A 23,170-nucleotide genomic window follows, 5' to 3' on the forward strand; every position below is an offset into this window, starting at 1 on the left:
CAATTTTAATAATCAACATCTCAGAGCAGGTGGCAAGGCCAGACAAAAGGACAGAAAGACCCTTCAGAGAAGATCAAATATCACCATCTGACCTGTGCCTGACGCTGCTCACCAGCACCCTGACGGCCTTATCAACATCAAAAATACTAACGGGAACCGGCCAGGAACTATGTGGTTGTTTAGCCTGGTTAATTCTGGCCTTGCTGGGTGACACCTCTTCAAAGTCCTTTCCTCCACACCCCCACCCCCTATGATCCCTTATTTACTCTGAGTCAGCTCAGCACTTAAGAGCAGAGTCCCGACAACCGCACACCTGCTCAAAGCCGGCACCCCGATTCCGGCACCTGTATCCCCCCGAATCTCAGTCTAAGGTCCCTAGCAGGAGCTGCTAAGGGCCATGTACTGGGCTAAGTAGCTTGTATTAACTTCCTTCATTCTCACAATAGCCCTATGAGGTCTCATTATCTCATTTTGCAGATGAAGACAAGTTAATAACCTGACCACAGCACGAATCGACAAGATTTGGAAATTATTCTGTCTTGAGTCTAAAAACCATACCCTTTCCATTGCTCCACCCTGTCTCTTATTTGTAAAAATCAAGATCATGTTGTGGTTTTTAAAGCATCTAGTCATATGTTTTCCTCCAATAATAAAATATTTTTACCCACTATAGTTTCTGTTATTTTGTTCCTTTTTTTATCAGTTTAAACTGTAGCTTAAACCTACAATTTAGGATCAATCTCTGTTCTCTCCTCTCTATATCTATATATTTTTTCCTCTGATGATTCTTTGTATTTTTCCTCCATTCTGAGTTACTCAACTGTGTTTTCAGATCACTAACTGCATTTCCTATGTCAATTGGGTCCTTTGTCCCAGTTTGAATTTAATTAGGCCATGGGATTCTGGATGCCCTTGCATCATGTCAGCCAACTCCCTTCCCGTCTTTGCCCTCATTGTGATGGCTTTTTTGCAAATGCAATTAAAGCCCCTAATCAGTTGATTTAATAAGGAAGATTATCCTGGATAATCTGAGTGGGCCTGAATCAGTTGGAAGGCTTCAGAAGCAGGGCTGAGGTTTCCCCTGGAGAGAGAAGTCCCGCCTGTGGAGGAGGCCTTGTGTCTGTCCATACTGCTCAGGGTCCCCCTTCCTACTGAGAATGACAGCTGCGCCTCACCCTGGTGAACCTGAGCTTGCCCATGATCTTCTATTCTTGCCCTACAAATTTTGGGCTTGCTTAGCCGGCCCCTACAATCGTGCAAGCCATTCCCTGTAATAAATCTTAATACCTATTTCTTCCTCCTACGGGTTGTGATTCTCTGGTTGAAACCTGACTGACGTGCTCATTAAGCCTATTTTCCTCCATGCTGCTTCCTTCTCTAATTTCATTACAGGTCTGTCTCCTTCCATCTTTTAAAGGACAAATGGAAAATCTCTTCTAAATTTTCCCTCAGTGTCTTAAAGAACATTATCCTCAGAGAGCCTTCCATTTGAATACTCATGATACTTTCCCATTTCCTTTATGCTGTAATGTTATTTCACAGGCCATATGTTGGCTGGCTGGTTTTCCTGGTTAACCATCCGCACTCAATTGGAAAAATCCCTACACAGCCCCAGCTCCTACCCACAGAGAAGGTAGTAGGACATGTCTAAAGCCCCACTTGCTGTCTACTAATATGCTGGAAGCAGCTCCCATACATTCTCCCAGATCTGCAGAGAAGGCGGAAGTGCTCGGTGGGCATTCAGCCTTGATGAGATGCTAGATGGCTGCTGCTTCAAGTTGTCAGATCTTCTGACTAAGCAAAACGTTTTAAGTTCTGTGAACAACATAGTGATCAAAGACTATGTGTACTTTTCTTACCCCATCGACCCACCCACAGTAATTTTTTAATCTCTCTGAGACTCCAAAATTCCACTCCAAAAGACCACTCTTTCTACTATCCTGTACTGCCTCTCAAATACTCCTAAGTCCCGTATGACGCAGGAGATCTCACACCCGGTGGGGAAGGACAACAAAAGGCCGGTATGAGACATGGGCTTTCAGGAAAATGACACTTGTAATCTTGTGACAAAATCAAGGTTTGACAGGCAACAAAACCTTGTGGAGCTAAAGTCCTGCCATTACTGGACACTGCTTGTCTTGTAGTCAAGATAGTAAGCCTCTATGAAGAAAAATTCCCCTTAGCAGTCTTTTCATAGTTTATATTTTCTTTTTTAGTAGCTATGACAGCTGAAAAAACACACAAATTTCCATGAAAACCTATCAAACAATTGTGAAACTAAAGCAGGAAATTATTACGATTGAGGTTCTATTAACCAACATCAGATACACTGAACTGAGAACGCACAGGCGCTGTTCAGCAAAGTCTTTCTTAGTCCTACCTCATCCTTCCCTCCCCACCTCAATTTCTCTTTGTGGGGAGAATTTCCACCCCGAGTATCACTTAGTTTTACGATACCATGATCAAATAAGAATGCAAGTTCCCCTGGCATGTTTCTCCTCCTTGCTTAGAGTCTTCAATGGGCCAACTCTGTTAACTGAGAGGTATGTTGATTTCTACTGTACAAGATTCTTTCAGGAGAAAAAACATCTTAATCTATCATTTTCACCAGCCACCAAGGCACTAAAAAGCTACAACTACATGAGACCTGGTAACTCAGAGGGGAGGCATCCTTACCCCACCCTCCACCCTCCACCCATATGAATCCTTACTTGCATTTAAGGCAAAAAGAACAGTGTATAGGCTGCTTTATGTGACTAGAGATTAAAGAGCACTTGGAAGAACTGAAATGGACAAACTCCCTCTTGCTCATGCTTAAAGTGAGGATTAACTTTAGAAGTAAGTTAAAGCAAAAGAAAAACAGTCTCATTATGCTTCCAAGTGCCTTTCCTTTTTATGCAGTCCTGCTCTTTCCTTTTATAAGACATGTTACTTTCCCTCGTCAGAGCTCAAAGTTTTGTCTCTAAAAGGTGACTGGATATTGGTCCTGGTTTAGTCAAAATGAACAGCTTTGCTAACTAGCACACACTATCCAAGTATATTTTCCTCTATTTTATACATGAAGAAATTGAGAAACAGATTAGTTTCTGCAAAATCTCGCAATGAAGCCAGGATATAAACAAACTGACTCCACTGCCTATGTTCTTTCCATTTTACAATATCAAATCTAAACCAGAAGTTCTTAATTTCATGTTCATTCCTGTGGTGCAAGAAGGCCATGAATCCCTGAAATTATATGTAAATTTCTGCAGGCCTCTATGTATTTTTTCAGTAGGAGAAATCTGAGAGCTATTTTCAAAGGAGTCACTGACCTGAAAAAAAATGTTTAAAAGCTCTCCATCCAAACAATTAGTATGAGGATTAAGCATAAATCCTACACAACTCCTTTGTACAAGCATTAGGCTGGAACACCAGTACACATCCTCACTTTCAACAGCAAGTAGTCCTGTTATGTAACAAGTGCCCTGTTTACCTGTTTCATTATCCCAGGCAACAAGCCTACTTTGTGCCTTCGTCTTTAAATGCCTTTTTAAAAGTATCTGGCGTACAGCTCGATTCGAGCAGAATGCTCCCCTACATTCATCCCTCAACAGCAAGCCTGGGCCCCTCAACTGAAGCTACTCGGCCCTTAAAATACTCAGTGTTTGCAGATTCTAATCCACAACTAACTGAACAGTTAAAGCTGCAGAATATGAATCTCGATCTTGAAAATCAGATTCCTGATCCCAGGTGTTGACTCAAAGGCAAGTTTTGTTTTTTGGTTTTTTTTAAATATACTTTATTGATTTCAGAGAGAGGAAAGGAAAGGGAGAGAGACAGAAACATCAATGATGAGAGAGTGATTGATCTAGCCCGCAACCCGGGCATGTGCCCTGACTGGGAATCGAACCCTGATCACCTGGACCCCAGGTCAACGCTCAACCGCTGAGCCACGCCCGGCCGGGCTCAAAGGCAAGTCTTATCAAGACCCTTCCATGCATTTCTCCTGGCAAAGTACACCCCTAACCTGTTAACTTTCTTTCGTTCTTTTAATTATTTTTAATGTATGTACAAATTCACTTTTGTGGGGTGTACAGTCCTATGGTTTGGAACACCTGCACAGGTTCTTACAACCACCACCACCGCAATGCAGAACCACTCCAACACTCAAAGAATTCCCTCATGAAACCCTTCTGCTGTCAGACCCTCCCCTCCTCCTATACTTGGCAACTACTCATCTGGTTTCTGTGCCTATCATTTTGCCCTTTCCAGAATGTCTCATAAATGAAATCATACAGTAAATACCCCTTAGAAACTAACTTTTTTACTTAGAACAATGCATTCCAAAAGCATCCGAGTTGTTGCACATGTCAGTAGTTTTTACTGCTGAGTAATAATCAATTATGTGGATGTACCACGACTTATTTACATAGTCAGAGAGAGAGATCTGGGTTAGTTCCAGTCTCTTGTGGTTATAAATAACGCTGCCATAGGCATATTTGTGGGAAGATTTTTTTTTTTGAGTGAATGTAAGATTTTTATTTCTCTAGGATGAATAGCCAGAAGTGAGATTGCTGGGTCATATAGTAAACATACATTTAACTTTATAAGAAACTGCCAAACTCTCTTCTACAGTAGCAGTAACGTTCTACACTCCCACAGTAATATACAAGATGTTCTGCACACTTGCCAGCACTTGGTATTTTTAATCTTAGCTGTTCTCATAGGTGTGTAATGGTACCTTATCAGGGTTTTAATGCATTTCCTTAAGTGTTAATATTTGATTTAGCCTGTGCTAGCACTGCTTGGAAAGCACATGGAAAGTCCACAAAAATATTAAAGCTGGCCAGTTCCCTATTAAAGACAAGGAAGCTAAGGCCCAGAGAGGGGAAATGATACGCCTCAAGTTTCAGACCTGTACTTTTTCTAATACATTGACCTTTAAACAATGAGGGGGTTACGGGCACTGCCCACACAGTGAAAAATCAGCATGTAACTTAAGTCAGCCCTCTGCATACGTGGATTCCCAACTGTGGACTGAAATATGTGTGTAAGTGGGCCTGTGCAGTTGAAAACCATGTTGTTCAGGGTGAATTGCATTTCTTCTTAACATAGTAACATGAACAAACTATCCAACTCCTGTGCCTTCTTTAAATAAACAAATAAATAAAAATGCCATAAGCTCCACAAATAACTACTGCAACCCATCTTGACAGTGATTCAAGAATGGCAATCAGAACAGGCATTCCCACACCACCACAGAAACAGTAGGACTGTAGGTATGAAGCCCCAACATTTGGTTTCTGGAAAGGTGCTCATGCCCTATATAATGGCAAACAGTCTGCTTTCTAGATCTTGGCACTATAGAGGGTTCTTGGACACTATATTAGTAAGAAAAAGAAATGGAAAAATGCTTTCTTCCTGATTTGATTTTAGAGTCTTCACTTTCCTTTGTATTCTACCTGGGCAGGATTGCCCTGGGAGTATATTTATAGTAAGCCCTTGATGCTAGGGGATGGCATTCCTGCTGCTGATCACAGGTTTAACTGTGAAATTCAGTGGCTATAAGAGAGGCAAAGCTGGCAAATGCCCCTTCACCAATCTTCCATAGGGGAAAAATATGTTTATTTGATGGGTCTGCGAAAGCAGGAACTGGGCATGCCCCTGGCTCAGTACCCTCTGGGCATCCCCCTCAGGATCTGCTACCAGCAGAGAGGCTGACTTCTGGTATGTTCTCCCTAAATAACACAGTAACCACAGCTGGGCAGACCCTGAAGGGCAGTCCTCTGACTGTCCAGCTCTTTCAGAGATACAGTAAGGACAGCAAACCCTTCCGGCAGGAGGTCTAATGTCAATCTTCCAATCTAGCTTTCATCAGTACTAGAAAAAATATTTTCCCCTCTAGCCATTTAACTCCTAAATCTTTCAACTGAATTTAAACGCAGGAGGAAAAGAGGATGTTATTTATTGGACCCCAGGTATGTACTGCTTCATTTAAATATGTAAATAGCACAGCTGGCATGGCTCAGTGGTTGAGTGTCGATCCATGAACCATATCATGGTTCAATTCTCAGTCAGGGCACATGCTCAGGCTACGGGCTTGATCCCCAGTAGGGGGCATGTAGGAGGCAGCCGATCAATGACTCTCATCCCTCATGTTTCTCTCTCTCGCTCTCTCTTCCTCTCTATGAAATCAATAAAGAAAAAGATATATTTTAAAAAAGCAAACAAAAAAACCCATATTTTTAAATACATAAATAAATACACACACACACACATATATATAAATAAAACCATGACATCTAGAAGATGTCATTTGCCACAAGAATAATTATGTGGGAAAACCCCTATCTGACTCAGAGAAATATATATAGATCCCTATTACATCAGTGTTTTTTAAAAAGTGGAGCCCTTCAATGAACTCTCACATGGAAAGCCAGTAAGTAAGAGTGAAAATAATCTGGTTTAAAAAGTGTGGGGTTAAAAACAACAATAATAATAAACAAATAAACATCAAATAACAAGAAACACAAAGAAAAAAAGCTATGGGGTTTCTCAGAGCTCAGCTTGCCCTCACGCTCCCCCCACACCCCACCCCCAAGTTTCTTTTCCTCAGACTCCATGAAATCTCTAGAGAACTTCAGAATACAGTAATAAAAACCCTGTCTGATCATTAAATACCAAAAAACGTACAAAAAGCTACTCTACTGCTCTCTTCGTGAAGGGTGGATCACTTTCTCCACTTGAGAGGCCAAGCCTGAAATCGGGACCCACGGAAAGGTGCTATGCTGCTCCCTCTCTACAATAAATGAGAAGTGAAAATGGCAACAGCAGTCATTTCACCACAGGAACAGGTTTACCAGCTCAGCTGAAAACCCAGCAGAGATGCCATCAAGGCCCCTTGGCTACAGCAATTGTGAGGGTTTTTTTCAGCCACTGTGGAAGACTTGATGCCAATGACCATATAAAAGCAGCCCCATTAAAACCTGTAAGTTCCAAACTCAGTGTGTGTTTTGTGTAATTTAAGTTCTTACCATGCAAAGTCTGATTTGTCCCCAACACATTCCACTCTGCCGGCAGCTTCAGGTGTCTGAATGCCAGGGCAACCTTCTCATCAAGGGAATTCACATCTGCAGACGGGGGTCCTGACCGATCAAGAAAGCGGGTGAAGTTCAGTGCTTGCTGATTCCCAGCACTGGTTGCCAAGAACTGAGCTGCATCATAAGCCTCATCCTGGATGAACTGAAAGTCTTCTTCGGCCACCACAAACACTGGAAGGCCCTCTTTGGAAGCACACAGCAGCACCTTCACTGTCTCACAGCAATCATGACCTAGAGAAAACAGATGGGACAAAGACAACGGTATCAGAGTCTTCCTACTGAAAGGGACACGTGTGAGTTCTCACTGCTCTTGCATGATATTCAAGTTCCCCTTCCTGGAAGAAGCCCCTCCTTCCCCTGAGCTCTGAGCTCTGACAGCAATCTCCCAAACTTCTTAAAACTCCATTTCCAGCTCTAATGTTTACAAATACAAAGCAGTTGCCTTACCAAACAGCGGACACCTCTGTATCTCAGCTGTCTCCATGCGTGCAGTGTCTGGCACTGAACAGTCTGAGTGTCTCAATATACACTGACCTGCGGCTGGTCAATTTGAACGAAGGAAAGCATGACAGCTCAAGGATCTTGTAAGGCCTGGTACAGTGGGAAGTCAAAGGCCCACTGAACTGAATTATATCAGAAAACCCAACACGGAAAAGGTCACTCATACACAGGAGGAATTTTACAGATTCCTCAGCACTTACCTTACAAGGCACCTTGAAAAGTATAGAACTACTTTATTTTATTCTTTTATTATTAGCAAGTCAAGGCCTAGAAAGTAATGTCTGCTCTCAGGTATCTGTAAGGTAATGAGGCCTTCGATGAAACTGCCTGGTTCACACACAGATGACACAGTGCCAGGGCTGCAAGCCCGGCTAAGGAAAAGCAGGCATGCCCCCAACAGTGGTGCCCAAGGCACAGGCGGGCAGACACCTCATGCACCGTGTGACCTGAGGCAGCAACCTGCACGCCACCCCAAAGAGCTCCGCTGGAGTAAAACCAGAAAGGTTTGACAAGGCTGTTTCTGCACGTGAGGCTTCTTGGGGAATCAGACTTTCTTGTGGACTTTTATCTTCACAAAATTAAGTATTTCCAATATGCGGAATGTATTTGTTAAAGAGTTTTTCCTCAGCTTTCAAACACTGATCTCAACTAAAACTCGGCTCCTAATATCTTCATTCTTCTTGCATGTAATATCTTTCTGAGAACAAAATAAAGATGGAACTGATGTTCTTGTTGCTTTGCCTGATTAACCACAGGCCCCTGTGCACCCATGGCTCCCCCGGATCCATTCCCACGCGAGGCCTGCTTTTCCACCAGGGAGTGAGGCCCAGGGAAACCCTCTATGTGGCCCCTGACTCTGGCTTCCTACTGTGGACACAGGCCGAGGTTTCAGACTTGGACAGAACAAACTAAGCTTTCTGCTATCTTTGCAAGAGAAAAGAGTAATTTTTTTTTCCATGTTTCCAATGAGAATAAGAAAATTGATTTTCCACATACTTTGACCTCCTCAAGCCCTTTACCTTGTAACAAAAGAAATCTCTCACTGCTGTGTAATTTTAGAGTGGTAGTAAGTATTTACTAACCAAGTACCTACTACATACCAGGCATTTTCTCTACACAACAAATTCAGGAGGTATGTTTTGTTCTCACATTATGGATGAGAGAACTGAATCTCAAGGTTACACAGATTAAGAAGCAGAATCCATTATTCAAATTCAAGTCTGATGCCAAAGGTCGCCTTATTGTATCCTGATGCAAGAGTTTTGTACCACATTGCTTATAAACAAAGGAGGAAGGGTGACAGCTTTGTGCCTCCTGAAAGGGGCCCAATAGTTGGAATGAGGGGCCAGTATAACTACTGGGCAAGGATAACAGGTTCATGAACCACCAAAATCAGTCTCCCTATAAACACATCTCTCCCAGATACTCCCAATGCCTTCCAAGCTGAAGTCTTTCTATGACGGCTATAAGAAACTGAAGCACCCCTTTGCGTGTATGCATTTCGACTCATTTATTTTGAATTCATGCAATTAATATATGCAATAAAATTAGAAAAAAATCTTAATCCGCCTTTGAAGGGCCCTAAGGCTTCTAAGTTATGTGGCCTCAGATCATCTCTGCTTCCAGGCCTCAATTTCTTCATTTATAGCGTGAGGGAGCAGCCTCTACAGGCTCTACCGTTGGTCCAACTGGAAAAGCCTGTGGGTTTTACCAGGCAGATGAGAAGAGAGAGAATGCTAGTAAGAAATTCCAGGAGTAGGGCAGTTTCAAAAACATAAAAATGGAAGCAGAGGGTAAGCCCAAGGGATGAAATAATTACTACAACACAGTTGCAGGAAGATATTAACTTGGTTACATCTAGATGCTTAGTGAGAGGACAGACCTGGGTTTCAACTCATTTTCTTACTTATTAGCTATGTGGCCTGAGGTACACAACAAGCTCTCTAACGCTTTTAAGTCTAGATAGTCTCATAGCCTTGTAAGTGAGGAGCTATAATTTAAAAGAATCCTCTTAAATTCCTTAATACTATTTCCCAAAACAACATACATAGCTTCATTTCATTTCCAATTAAATTAGATCAGTAAATAGATACACAGAGTAGGCAGGTAGCCCAATATTTCTCCTTCAGACATGAACTCACAATCTAAAGGAGAAACTATGAATCATCTTAAGTGAACTGTGCCATAAATCTGGAATTTGTTTGATATGATTATAGGCTTCTTTTTCAAAAGAAAAACTGAGAATTAAAAGAGGGACGGAGAACTGAGGGTTTCCTGGATTAGTCTCCATTAAATTTAGAGTGAATTGGAAGAGTTACTACTGATCAAGAACAGAGTACCCCACCCTCCAGTCTGAAAATCAACCACTGCAAGGCTGGCAGGGTGCCTCTCTCACATTAATGTTTTCTATTAGGCTCAAGTGGTTCTTAAGATTATTTTTTAATCCTTATAACCTTTCAGATAAAGCATCTAGAGAGAGAAAAATCAACATTTTAAAAACAAAGTTATATAACATAGGCCCAGTAATGAAACTAAAATCACTGCATATGCACACATAAGACCTTTGCTACCGTAAATTAGCTGGAGACGTGACTATCTGCGGGGGCATTAGTCTTCTGACTGCCTTTGTGCACACAAAAATGCAAGGTATTAACGACATCTACATCCACACTGCAAAGACGTGAGATGGGGAGTCACATCCAATTCCCGATAATAACCACCATTTAACTTCTTTTTATGTGAAAACAGACGCTGCAATGGACAGAAGAGTAGCAAGGTGTTCAGCCAGTTCCACGGTGTTTTTCTTCCACTCAATTTTCTGGTAACAAAGGAAAATAAAAATCACCAGTCTTTTTAAAAAGGGAAGTTCTGAAAAACTGGCCGAGCCTCTTCTAAAAGAAGTACACCCAGGGAATTTAGAGAGGGAAAGAAGAGAGATAAACTGATAAAGAAACAAGACCTAAACTTCAATTCCATTTTTTAAATTAGGTCCTGAATTCACCCCACAATGAGGTCTTCATTTACAACAGAAATATACAGTAAATTATGGGGTGGGAGAGATCTGTTCCTAATTGAATGAAATAAATGTAAAGGGCCCTGAAGTATGCTGGCAAGTAGCTGTAGAGTCAGAAAATATTAGGTCTGAATCTCACCCTCCATTGCAGAGTCTGGGTTTTCCTTAAAAAGTCATTCAACCATGAAACCCATTTGCTTATGCACAAAAGCATACCATTGCCAAGCATAAAACAGGGATCTAAAACTGTTATTATTATCGGCTACTAAATGCTCCTGTTCAGCATACTCAAGGAAAACAGAGCCCCAATACACTAGAAAGAGCTTCTGCGCACAGCCCAATGAAGCTTCTGAGCTGAATGTTGCCTTTGGCACCACAGGACTGAAAAAATTAAAGGAAGGGGGAAGAATGCAGAATAAACAAAAACACAAGGAGCACCTTGGTGAGAAACAAAAATTTAACTGCTGATGGTCCTCTTCAAAGCATCTAATCCAAACCTTTTTTTAGCCTGCAGGTCAGGAGGTGTATGCTCATGAGGTTGGGCAAGTTTTTCCACAGGCTTCTTATCACTCCATGAAGCACCCGTCCCCATGGAAACGAAACAGAGCTACAGATAAACATACTGCTGAAGCACGACCCAAGAATTACTTCATTTCCTATTAAGCTAAAAGTGGCACACATCCCATCCGGGCCTTCTCTTCTGAGGATGAAACAATTGAGACTTTGTTTGACCGGCTCTCTGAAAAGGAACCCTGGAAGCGCCTGCTGGGCCAGACAAGCCCAGTCCGCTCCTACCATCCTCTAACAGAAAGATTGCATAAGCAGCAATAGTGGAAAATATAAAATGTATTTTACTACTTTGGCATCCAAGAATAAAAATTTGGTGTCTTTTTCTTCTCTTTGAAGTGGCTAAATAGCGTTAAAGGAAATTTTAAGTCTTCAGACCCAGACTCTACCAGGAGATAGAACTATGTGCAGAGGTATGCACCCACAGCAAGTTTTTGGTGGCCTAACGATAGATGTGCACATTCGGTGTATGTGTAAACGTCTCTGTATGTACATGAGTATTTAAGCAGGAGGGGGACAGCAAGCACACAAATGTCATCATGTACATTTTGACTAATTAATGGTAAAAATCTGATCCACTATGTTCCAGCCTGTTACTCTAAAGCAGTGTTTCTTAACCTTTTATTATTCAGTGTCATCCCCCAAAAAAGCATTTTAGACTTTTCTATTTGCCCCATCCCATAAAATTTTAATACCATAATTATACCATATACTTGTGGATGTATGTCTGTGCTTTATATATAAAAAGTAAATTTTTGCCCCCCACCAAGAGCCAATTTTCATCCTTGGGGGGATTACTGCCCTCAGTGTGATGCATGTGCTAGGATTCCAGTGCTGCATCCTTAGCTCCAAGGTGATGAAATACACAACTTCCACATAAGCATTACAACTGAAACAGTAGACAAGAGCTCTATTTTCCCTTCAACTTGTTCTCACTGTGTTTCTCCAGGATAGCCACTATATATACTGACTAGCACTGGGACACTTAAAATATAAAATCACATCTGTCTAGAAGTCGGTCTCATAGTAAGAGTATTTTAGAATAGGGAGATTGTTAGAGAAAGTCCAGTAAATAAATTAACATTACTTTGGCAAAGAGGAAGGGTATCAGAATTCTCTTGATTAGGCCAGTTTAAAGCCTACAACTTCTTTTCGAATGTGTTACTCAATTTGGCAACTTTTGGGCCTCTGCTGCTAGAAACAGAGCTTGCATCAGAAAAACTGAGACACTGTGATGTAACTGGGACTACCTGCTGAGACCTAGGCGGTAAGCACTGTTCTTTTTTTTAATTAAGCCCCAAAGGACTTCTGATCATGGTAAATATAGTTTTTATTTTTCAAATGAAAAATCTACTTTATATAGTACCTTCCCTCTGATGAGAAAGAAAAGGAAAATACAAAAGAGCTGAGTCAAATTTGGGGTCACTGAATGTCTGCAATTTTCCTGTCAAACAGATCCCTTGCTGTGGATTCTAAAAGTAATTCATAGACATGCTGAAAAAAGATTTCTGCCCAAGGCCTTTCACAGAAATAGTATGCAGCATCCACTAAATATCCCCGTCTTACTTTCCATTCTAAATTATCGTTTGCTTGGTCTAAATTCACATTTAATTAATAGACGTGAACACAATCAGACAGTGTTCCATATCTCCCCAAGAATTTTCTCCCAAGGACACTCAGATTTCTTTATACTCACCAGTCCTATACTGGTCTTTCAAAAAAAAAAAAATCTCAGCTTCATCTGTAGAGGAAAGTTACTGTTTAGTTAAAGTGGGATCTGAGTTGGATCCTTTTATATGAAGAGAAGAAAATGGAGGTATTTTCATTTACAGCAAAGATGACACCTTTTGTTTTTGGAGATGCATTTCCATTTCAGGCTGCACTTATGGCACATTATATTCTTAAACCAGCCAATTCACAGGTACTTTGAATGTGATCTTTTAAAATAAAACTTGTCTTTGGCTAGAGTTCATTATTAGTACAAAGGAGGCCTTATTTTCAAAAGAAAGAGCATTGTTTTCAAAAAGTCTTCAAGATGTTTTTATTTTAAATTACTATATACGTTAAAAGTAGCATGCTCACTGTAAAAGAGCATTCAAACAATTCAAAGGCAGATGAAGCAGACAAGCCAAGTCTCCACCTAACTGTCCCCTAATAGGTTACTACGCTTAAGATAATTTATTAAAAAAAGGAGGATGAATATCATGTCCACAGCCTTTCAGTGGCAGTAAGTCAAGAAAAGATTACTTTTAAAGCCTTTACAATTTCTTTATAATTAAACACACACAATTCATTATGAACTTCTCACCAGAAAGCAAGCAAAACAGTGAGAAAATAGAAGAAATAATCTCAATATCTGAAGTCAAAGAGGCGTTTTTTTAAGGAGACAATTGAGGGATGTCTCATTCCCCTCCGAATAAAAGGTTACAGACTAACATCAAGGAGTAGCTAGCTGTCTTTTGGAAGGTCAATCTATCATCTGGTTTTAGTAAAAACTAAAATATTACAAAACACTGACAGCAAAACACGCAGAAAACTCAAAAGAAAAATCAGAACCAGCAGTGTGTATGAAACATGACATTAAGAGCAATGACAAGGCACAAAGCTCTTTTTCTGCCCACAGTCAGCCAAACTGAAAAGGAATCGCAGAGCGAGGCCCACACGTGAGCAGAAAGCACGCAGAGACACCCCTCAGCAGCAGCAGCTGCAAACAGACTGCACATCTGTCCAGTAACTGGGATGCGCAAAGTAAAGACTTTCCATGAAGAATCTTGACTAATCGGACACTGCCCTCAGCAGACAGGAAATCCGAGGCTATCAATACAGCTGACGCACAGAAGTGATCAAAAGTAGCTCTGGAAAGGGGGCACAGGCTCCTGCCCAAGCTGAGAATTCAATTCAAGAAGGCAGAGACTCCTGTGCATTGTGAAAAAGAGTGGATGTCTGTGTGCCCGCACACATGCACCACCTTTCTAGAAGAGTGACTTCTGAGAACCTAGGTGAACCTGGACACAGTGAGAACACTGTGCCATCACCTGGCCAGGGCTCCTAGAACAAGCCTCCTAAGCAAACGCCAGTTGAACAAAACAGACAAAACAGACAAAAATCCATGCCTCAGGAGGTAGAAATAAGGTAAATAAAATAGGCAATGTGTTAAAAGTTGATAGCACGTGAAGAAAAATAAAGCCGAGAAGGGGACAGGGAATAGAGAGGGGGCAGTTGTATATTTACAAGACAGACAGGAAAGGCTTCACTGAAGAAGTGTTATCTGAAAAAAGACTGAAGAAAGGTAAGAACCAAGTCCTAGACGTCCATAAAAACAGACTCAGGCAGTTTAAGTCTAGACTAAAATATTAATGCCATGATATGAATGAGAAATTCAAAATTCACTTAACCCCCAAATGCCCCATCCCTACCCTTTCACAAATTACTGCAGCAGGTGTAGCAGCTTAAAAAGACAAAGTAAACAGAAAAATCACATACTTAATGCCCAGAACACGAGAGTCCATTCAGAGATGTCTTTGGCTTACCCAGTTAACAGAGCTCTAAAATTCACCAACTAGGGACCTCCCTGGTACCCTTGCGGACATTGGCACATATCAAAGGCACACGTGAACATGCTGCCTTGCTGTTCACCTGGCTTGCTGGTACAAGAGGGTCTTTCAAGGACTCTAATCCTTTGTCACCTCTGCTGTGATGAGGCATCTCATGGCAGCAGCCTGACTGAACTTAGGTGTGTAGCAGCATGTTCAGGCCAACTGAGGGGCAAAGGGGACAAGCTGTTGGGCACTGTAGTATAACAGAGGATAGGTGAAGTGGGTAAGATCACACTATAAGGGGGGGAGAGCTGATTAATAGAAAGTGAAAGCAGGTACTAGGATTCCAGGCCCAAGGCAAATGGGTCAGGAACTACTTCCGAGGATTTGGATCAAATTAGAGAAAAGGAACAGAGTACTGTATCCATTCCGGCTGACTGGCAGCACATGGGTACTCAGAGTCCCCAAAACAAAAGGACACCAGATATGGGAACTGCTGGAAAAGACTGGTACTGAGACACATGAAAGAGGTGTTAGAACCAAAGGAAAAGGAAAACATTGGAACTGGATCAGAAAAGGTGGGCTGGGGACAGAATACAGAATCAGGTACAAGCCAAGAACTCTAGGCTATCACACAAGTACAACAGGTTTGTAAGTCCAAGGAGATGAAGCTCCCGCAGCCAACCCTAAGAGAAGTACCGTCAGAGATGGTGAAGGCGCTGCGGGGCATATCCGCCTCCACCAGAGGCTGGACTCTGCTGGCACTTGTGACTGAGGATCACAGCTAGGGCCTGGGGCTACATCCGCCACATTTGTCCTTTCTCTCATAGCTAGTTGCCTTTGCCTTCTAGATGATGCTTTCCTGCTCGGGCTCGCTCTCAATACACTCACACACACACTCCCCCCTCCCCCAAACTTTAACTCCTAAAGTATTTATAACTCAGGAATGAGTAATTTTATAAAAATCGCCTCCATTCCTTTCCTACCCAGTTGAGGAGCTGTTCCTCCCGGTCACCCCCACATCATAAATGCTGGGTAATGGTGATATATGCAGACACCTGCCAGAGTGCAGCCCTCAATCCCCACATCAGCCTTTCAGACACGGGTACATCGCAGGAAGGAGATGAGCGCAGCTTTAAGTCATGAAGGCGGATACTGAACGCTCTTTAGAAAAGAAATCAGTATCTATCCTGACGTCCTTGTTAAATTTCCTAACCCTAAAAATCTGGGGGGAAATATTTATAGGATGATCAAGAATCTTTAAATCCTATATTTTTAAAAATAATTTTGCCCAGTAGAAGGATAAATATGGACTTCAACTGTCACAATCCCAGTTCTTGAATGTGTTGTAATTTCCATGATTTGGTAGGTATTAGACATGAAGTTAATTTATATAAAATGGCACAGCAACGAAAAACTAGCAATCTGATCCAATACTGGCAAGACCAAATATTGAATAATTTTTTACACCATTTATTTTAATAAAGTGAAACTGAAGTTACATATAAACACTAGTAAAAAGAAATGTCTCAATAAAAATTAAACTCATTTTATTCTCGAAAGGAAAATAGTTCAATTCTCAGCACTTTTTAGGGGTCCCTGTAAATGTGCTCGCTTCTGTACTCTGATAAAAACTGGCCAACTGCTAACTGTGAAGCAAGGCCAATGAAGGAAAGACGCTCAGCTGCAAACACAGATCAGTGCATCTTCAGATGTTAGGGCAGGTCAAGAGACAGTCATTACTTTATCAGCCATTTATGTGGATAGAGCAATAACTTAATGACTTTGTTAAAAAAAAATTTAATAAGTATTTTCCTTTTAACTCTGTTAAACTTATAAAGGCAACAGTGAAAAAGTACTCATTCCACCATGAACTATAACTTGTTAATCTGGGGAAGCTTTAGCTTTTATAGAGATTTTTTTAAGTCTTTCCCCCCCACAGATACTGAGGAATGTGTTACTGATTGTTCTACCTCAGCTTTGCCACTCTGATGTCAAGATCAAATATGCAGTCACACCACAGTAACCACATGAGGGTTTTCGCCTTCCATGCATGCTTTAGTGTTCCCCGAATCTCAACATTCCGGTAAATTAACATTTTTGCTGACCCTGATTTTTATCTTTCAATTTATGACACCATTTAATTTCATTTATTTCTAGTTAGGTTCAGACTTTTGTGAAACAAGCAAGATATGACCAAAATACTTAATTTTAAAATGTATTTATAAATAAAGATGTGACCATAGTTCTATCACCCTGATACACTCTTCCCGTCATGCCATTCTAATGAAACAGAATAAAAACGTTTGCGAACTAGTAAAGATTCCACTCACCAGGAGTAATGGTCTCCAGCGTATGAGAACTGATCCTCCGGGTACTTGCACAGTGGTGGAGGGACGAACCCGAAAATACCAAGTACAGCACTGCATCTTCCTCAACTTTGTCGTCTTCAGTCAGCAGCACGGTGACAACACAATCGCCCTAGGAAAGGGAAAGGTGAGGCAAGGACGTGAGAGAGCTTCCTCTTGGGAGTCTATCTTTACAAACACCACATTTAAGGGAAAATCAAGTGTATCATCTAAACTGTGCCCCATTCTAGGAGATTTAAACTAATACAAACACTGACTGAGCACTTATATACCAGTAAGCATTCTAGGCAATGAGAATACAAAATGACCTAAAAAAGATTTTAAAGCATTGAGATTTAAAGTACTGCAGTTCAGTATTGTATAAATCCTAACAGTACACTATGGAAAACCAATTTAGAGAAGGCCATGCCATTCTAGCATTAAGTAGGGGAGAGAATTCTCATTACTTACAATATGTTTTTCCCTTTCCATTTTGGCAACAAGAAAGTCATACCAACAAGGGAACTGTGCCACCCTGTGGCCACAACTAACTCGGCCCAGCAGCACAATGAGCTGCAGGCAGTGTTCTACCAAACACTGAAAACAAAAATCTTAAAGTCAAACTTAGGATCAAAGCTATTACCAGAAATGCTTCAATAGGCTGACTGTGGAAACAGAGTTCAAAATATATCCTGAAGCCCTGCACACGGTAGGTGCTCAGGTCTGTTGAATGCAGCAATGTCAGAAATCAGAATGAACTACACAGAAGCTATAACTTACCATAAAAGCTGAACTGGAAAGTTCCAAAGTTAAAAGGAATAGCACCGACTTCAGTCACTACAGTTATGCTTTAGACTTGGAAACACTTTTGAAAAGCTGAGGCTGGTAAAATGTTTAATATCCTGTGCCATAATAAACCACAACCAGTTAAAATGTCTGCAGCACGTGAGATGAGTCAATTTCTCAAGGTGCTGAAATACCATTACAACCTGACGTAAAGATGGAAGTGAAAGTTCTAAAGCTTCCTCCTTTAGAGCACAGGTTGATCAACTATGACCCATGGGCCAAATCCAGCCCTCTGCTTGTTTTTGTACGGCTCACAGCTGAGAAAAAAATTTATTTTTGAATGTTTGGAAAAAAAAATAAAAGAGAAATAGCTTCAACACGTGAACATTATATGACATTCGAATTTCAGTGTGAATAAATAAAGCTTTATTGAAACACAGTCACACCCACTGGCTTATACATTGTCTATAGCTATCTTTGCACTAGAATGGGCAGGCACAGCAGTGCTGAGTGGTTGCCACAGAGATTGTAAAGCCCTCAAACCTAAATGATTTACAATGTGGACTTTTACAGAAAAGAAATGTTTTCTCCACTTCGGTATCTAACCTGGCACTCTAAGAATGTATCTTCCTTTTCTAGATCAAGGATTTCCTCTCTGGGGCCTGCCGTCTTCTAACTGGGGACAGGGAAGATGGCTAATGGGCGTCGGAATCCTTTTACAAAGCTCTCAATAACAACTTCTTTTTTCATTCCCAAGACAAAGGAAAGTAAGTTTCAAATTGCTTTCACACCTTTGTTTAATAGTTTTTCGGTTTACATTAAGTCAAATTACCCAAAATATGAAGTAGAATGGAACACGGAAGCTTCAATCACTTTTAAAGTCCCGTGAAATTCAGATTCCAAAGGCGCTTGGAATTAAAGTACCTGTTTTCCCCGGAGGAGTACTGTCTGCACTCTGACAAAGTCACTGAGAGCAAGTAACAGAAACTCTTACTCTGCATTTCCACCACGTAAGTCCCATTTTACTGCACAAGTGCCAGGCACCTAGTATTACCTGAGATGGCCTTGAAAGATAAAACAAGTGGAGTGGTGATCAAAAAATAAAAACAAAAAACAGGTCTAAGTAAGAGTTTTTGCTGACATAGTTGCCTTGATGACACCTCCTTGCAGGATACCCTTGGGTAAATGATTTTGCTGCCCAAAGAACGGACCAGCCCCACAGAATAAATAGATAAATCAATCTGACTGTCCAGTTATGTTTCTAACTACATAGATAAACTTATTAACAAGGGAAACTTTCAAGACATTCTTGATTAAAATTTTAATTTGACCCAACCCCAAAAGAAAATGCATCTATGCCTCTGACAGACGACACAGAATTAGAAAAGAAAATCTATATGAGGCGCCGTTTTGTAAGTGTCCAAAATACAGCACTGTAGTCCCAAATGCCACTGATCAATCACTTATTTGCCAATAAAAACAGGGTTTTAAATGGTAGCTAGGGTCTCAGTTTTCCCATCTTTCCTCATTTAAGGTGCATTCAGCGATGTAGCACTGAGAGCCCGAAACCAACCATCATGGGAGTATTGACACCACTGAAACCGGCAAATGCTACAAATAAGAGGCCCCCTGCCCCCTTTTAACCATCATGGAGACCAGGTCAGCGAAGGCAGAGTCCAATCAAGGGGATCACTGTTTATGAGGCATAAAAGTGCAGGGCTTGCCACAAGAGCAAACCCAAGGTAAGTACCTTTCCCAACGCTAACACAAAATGATTATTTTAAATACTACTACTAACAGTAACCAAAATTCATACTGTCTTCTAGCTTCGTAATTTTGTAACACTAAGATATATGCAAATCCTAAAAGATTTCCAGCACCACCTATTTGGACCATTAAAATAAAACCAGCAGGTGGCGCTCAGTAAATCTGTTGGGTTCTCTGCGGCTTTACAGACCTCGCTCCCTAACCAGGAAGAATCTTGAAATTTCAGCTGGAAAAGGAACTAAATTACAAAAATTTGGAAATCATTTAACGTACAGTTCCCTCAACAGGAAGCTTCCTTAAAAAGAAGAGAACTGTTAAAAATCCTAAGAGTCTAAGCTTTTTGTTTCAATGCACCACCCTGCTTCTCAAAGTCTACTCTTGTTTAAGCAAAGCTCAATTGGTAGGAGGGTGTTGGCTGGTGGCTTAAAAAAAAAAAACACTCAGCCTCTCCCTCCCACAAACGTTTCCCAACTCTCTGGAACTGCTGGAATAATTAGGTCAACACTTAAAGAGAGAGTCTTCCCTTTGCTACCGGGACTGGATATTTGGTTAAAATGCAGAGAATATATGATTTTTTATTAATTCTTGGTAGAAATTTAATGAAAGAATTGAAACTGATTAAATAAATCAACCTCTCTTTCCTCTGTCCCCTCCCAGAGGGCAGCTGGTTGAAATGGGGACAATCTGCAACTAAAATCTATCAGCTTGACCTCTGTTCTCACCCATCTCACCCACTCAGTCCCCTTGGCTCTCCTCGAAACATCGCCCATGAAATAGGGTCTCCAGGCTTCTAGGAGCCCCGATTTCACTAGGAAGCCCTCCACACGCTAGGAAAACAATGGAAGAGTCTCTAAAATACAATGTGATCGGGACACTCCCCTGAGACACTTGAATGGCCAACAGGATAACATCCTAACTGCTGGTCATGTCCCTTCAATTTGTGGCAAACAAGTCCCTCCACAACTCAGCCCTTGCTGACCGCTCCAGCCTCCTCTCCCTCACGGAGCCGCCTCACTCCCTCACTCTCACTGTGACACAGCGCAGCACTGCCGGTTCAAGAACATACCAAGATGCGTAAGCCTCACTCTTACTGCCTGTCTCACTGCCGGCCACGCTGCTCCCTTCACCTGTCACACCCTCCTCTCCCCGACTGGTGGTGACGGTGAGAGTAAACCATGCAACAAGGCAATGTCTTTCCTTCCTGAGTAGACACCTGGTCCCCTTCCTCCGGTGAAAGGCCTCCTTTCCTGACCCAGCATACTATGCCACTCCCCCGCCACTGCATGTTCATCAAGGTGTCCTTGAGCCTGCCCAGTTGGGGCAAGTAAACGGGCAATGCCTAAGGAGGGGAGCCCAGCAGGCCAAGCTGAACCACATCGCTCAGATCTCATGCCCAACCCAGGTGCCACAAGCTATGATGTCAGGCCACAGAAAAGAGAGATTCGAAGCTGGCAAGGACGACACTGTCAGCTACACAAGATTAAGAAGGGAGACTGCAAATGCAAGGTTCACTTATTACCAGCTCTGGGACTGTTTTAGGAACTATCCCTAATGCTTTTTGGCTATGGCTAGACTCTAAGCCCTGTAAGGGTAGAAACTCTATTATACTCACATATCTGAAGTGCATGTAACAATAATAATGGCTCTTTCATCAAGTGCTAACTGTATGTCCTGTTTTCAATGTCTTATACAGATTAGGGTTACCACTGAATCCCTCAACAACCACATAAAGTAAGTACTGGTATTTTAACAAGGTATGTCAAGTATCTAGCAAACAACAGGCACAAAATAAATGTTCCCATCTATTCCCAGGTAAATAAAAATATCCCACATTTCAGAATTCCCATGTCTTTACTTTCCTTAAAATCTCTTTGTGTAAAACATGTTACTTTTCAAAGAAAGCCAAATAAAGTAACAAAGTCTACTATTTTAGGGATTTATTCAATTATGGGTGAAGAATTTTCAGTAGATGGCAAAACTGCCTTTATAAAACTCTAAAAAGCAGTCCTATAGGGCGTGTAGAAAGAGTTTTAAAAAAGTGATTCGTTTTAAAGGTAGATTATAGAGCTTTCTTAAAGCTGACTAATCTTTCCAATTGATAACAAATAGCTATTTCGGCATTAAACAATCCACAATACTTAAAAACCCTGAAGGTAATTAGGAGAACTATTCTATCATTTCAGGAACAGGAACATCTTTCCTATCCAACATTATTGATAAAACCATTTCCCATAAATATCCAGTTTTTTTTAAAGTTTTCCTTTCAAAGTGTCAATTTTTAAAAAAGAAACTAGCTTTATGAAAACCTATCTAAGGTGCTTTACACACTACCCGGCCTTCTTAAATATGGACAGGAAAGGGCAGGAACACTGACTGTTATGTGGGGACAATATTTAAGGGCTGAAGAGTGAATGAGTGAAGCAGTTCTCAAAGTACCTGGTACTTAGTAAGTATTCAATAAATGCTAGATATTGTTGTCATTTTAATACCAGAGTTAATCCTCACAAAAACCTTATAATATAGGTAGTACTCTGCTGAATTTTACAGATGAAGAATCTTGGGCTCCCATAGCTAGGTTAGTACTAGTGCAGAAACTTAAACCCACACCCACTGGACTTGCAAGCCTCTGAACTTTTCTCTACATAGGTTTTCACAGTGACATCCACGAACCAGCAGCATCACGCCCTGCCCCTGGGGAACTTACTAGAAATGCAGCCCATTTTTGGCTCATGGTGAAGGAGATGATCCACTTTTAATTCTAACACTTAGTAAAATGTGGATAACATATAATCATACGCACATCCTGTGTCAAGGATAAAATAACCAATTTCAAAGAGATCTGGAAATGGGGATTTGTGGAGGGAAGCTATTGGCTAAGAGAAACACCACAGCAATCGCTTCTTAATATTATGCTGCCAGGATCCCTTAACCACACAAGATAGGACAAACTAGACAATGTATGTCGGCAAAACCTAATAAGCTTTACTTAAAGTAGAATTTAGGGATGCAGGAAGTGACCGAAAAGGAATTCATATTCGTGAGAGTAGGGTAAGCTCATCCCTGGCCTGCAACTAGTGCAAGATGACAAGAATGGTAGGAAATGAGCCCACAATCAGATTGGTGGGTCTCATGGACCTAAAAAGGAATGTAACATTGCCTGAGTAGAAAGATAAAACTCACATTTCCTTCTGTGGACATAACAAAGAGAGACAGCTGAGAATTCCACCCTAGCTGCCAGATGCTCCGTGTATCTGATGGGGTCAGCAGTTAATCCAAACACAGAGCTCTGTGAAGGACTCCGAGGATGCACAAGAGCCAATAGCTCTTTCTTAGTTTAAAAAAGAGTAAACAAACAAACAAAACTCTTGAGAGTACAGATGACATTCTCTATACTAAGAACAGGGACCTTACAATCACCCGTCCAGTAATCAACCAATAAATTAGTGTACCTTGCAGAAAAATGTAACTTCTACATCCCTAATGAAAGATATTCCTAATGTTCTATTTGGACAGAGCTATTTATAGATTTCTGAATTACAGATTCAGTGGCTGACTTTATGAATCTCCCGAACA

The 23,170-nt window shown here is 41.2% G+C and overlaps 1 protein-coding gene across 7 annotated transcripts in view; it reads right to left on the reverse strand.

Moving 5' to 3' along the window:
• Positions 1-23,170, reverse strand: part of AKAP13 (A-kinase anchoring protein 13) — a 201,514-nt gene that overhangs the window by 121,526 nt on the left and 56,818 nt on the right. For all 7 annotated transcript variants that reach the window (XM_081124333.1, XM_081124332.1, XM_081124327.1 and 4 more), the window contains exons 3-4: positions 17,030-17,177; positions 7,014-7,310 (exon numbers count right to left, since the gene is read on the reverse strand). In XM_081124333.1, coding sequence (XP_080980459.1) covers positions 7,014-7,310; positions 17,030-17,177 — 445 coding nt within the window. The remainder of the gene's footprint in view (positions 1-7,013; positions 7,311-17,029; positions 17,178-23,170) is intronic.

Source organism: Miniopterus schreibersii (assembly GCF_964146895.1).
Source record: "Miniopterus schreibersii genome assembly, chromosome: 22".
Taxonomy (NCBI): Eukaryota; Metazoa; Chordata; class Mammalia; order Chiroptera; family Miniopteridae; genus Miniopterus; species Miniopterus schreibersii.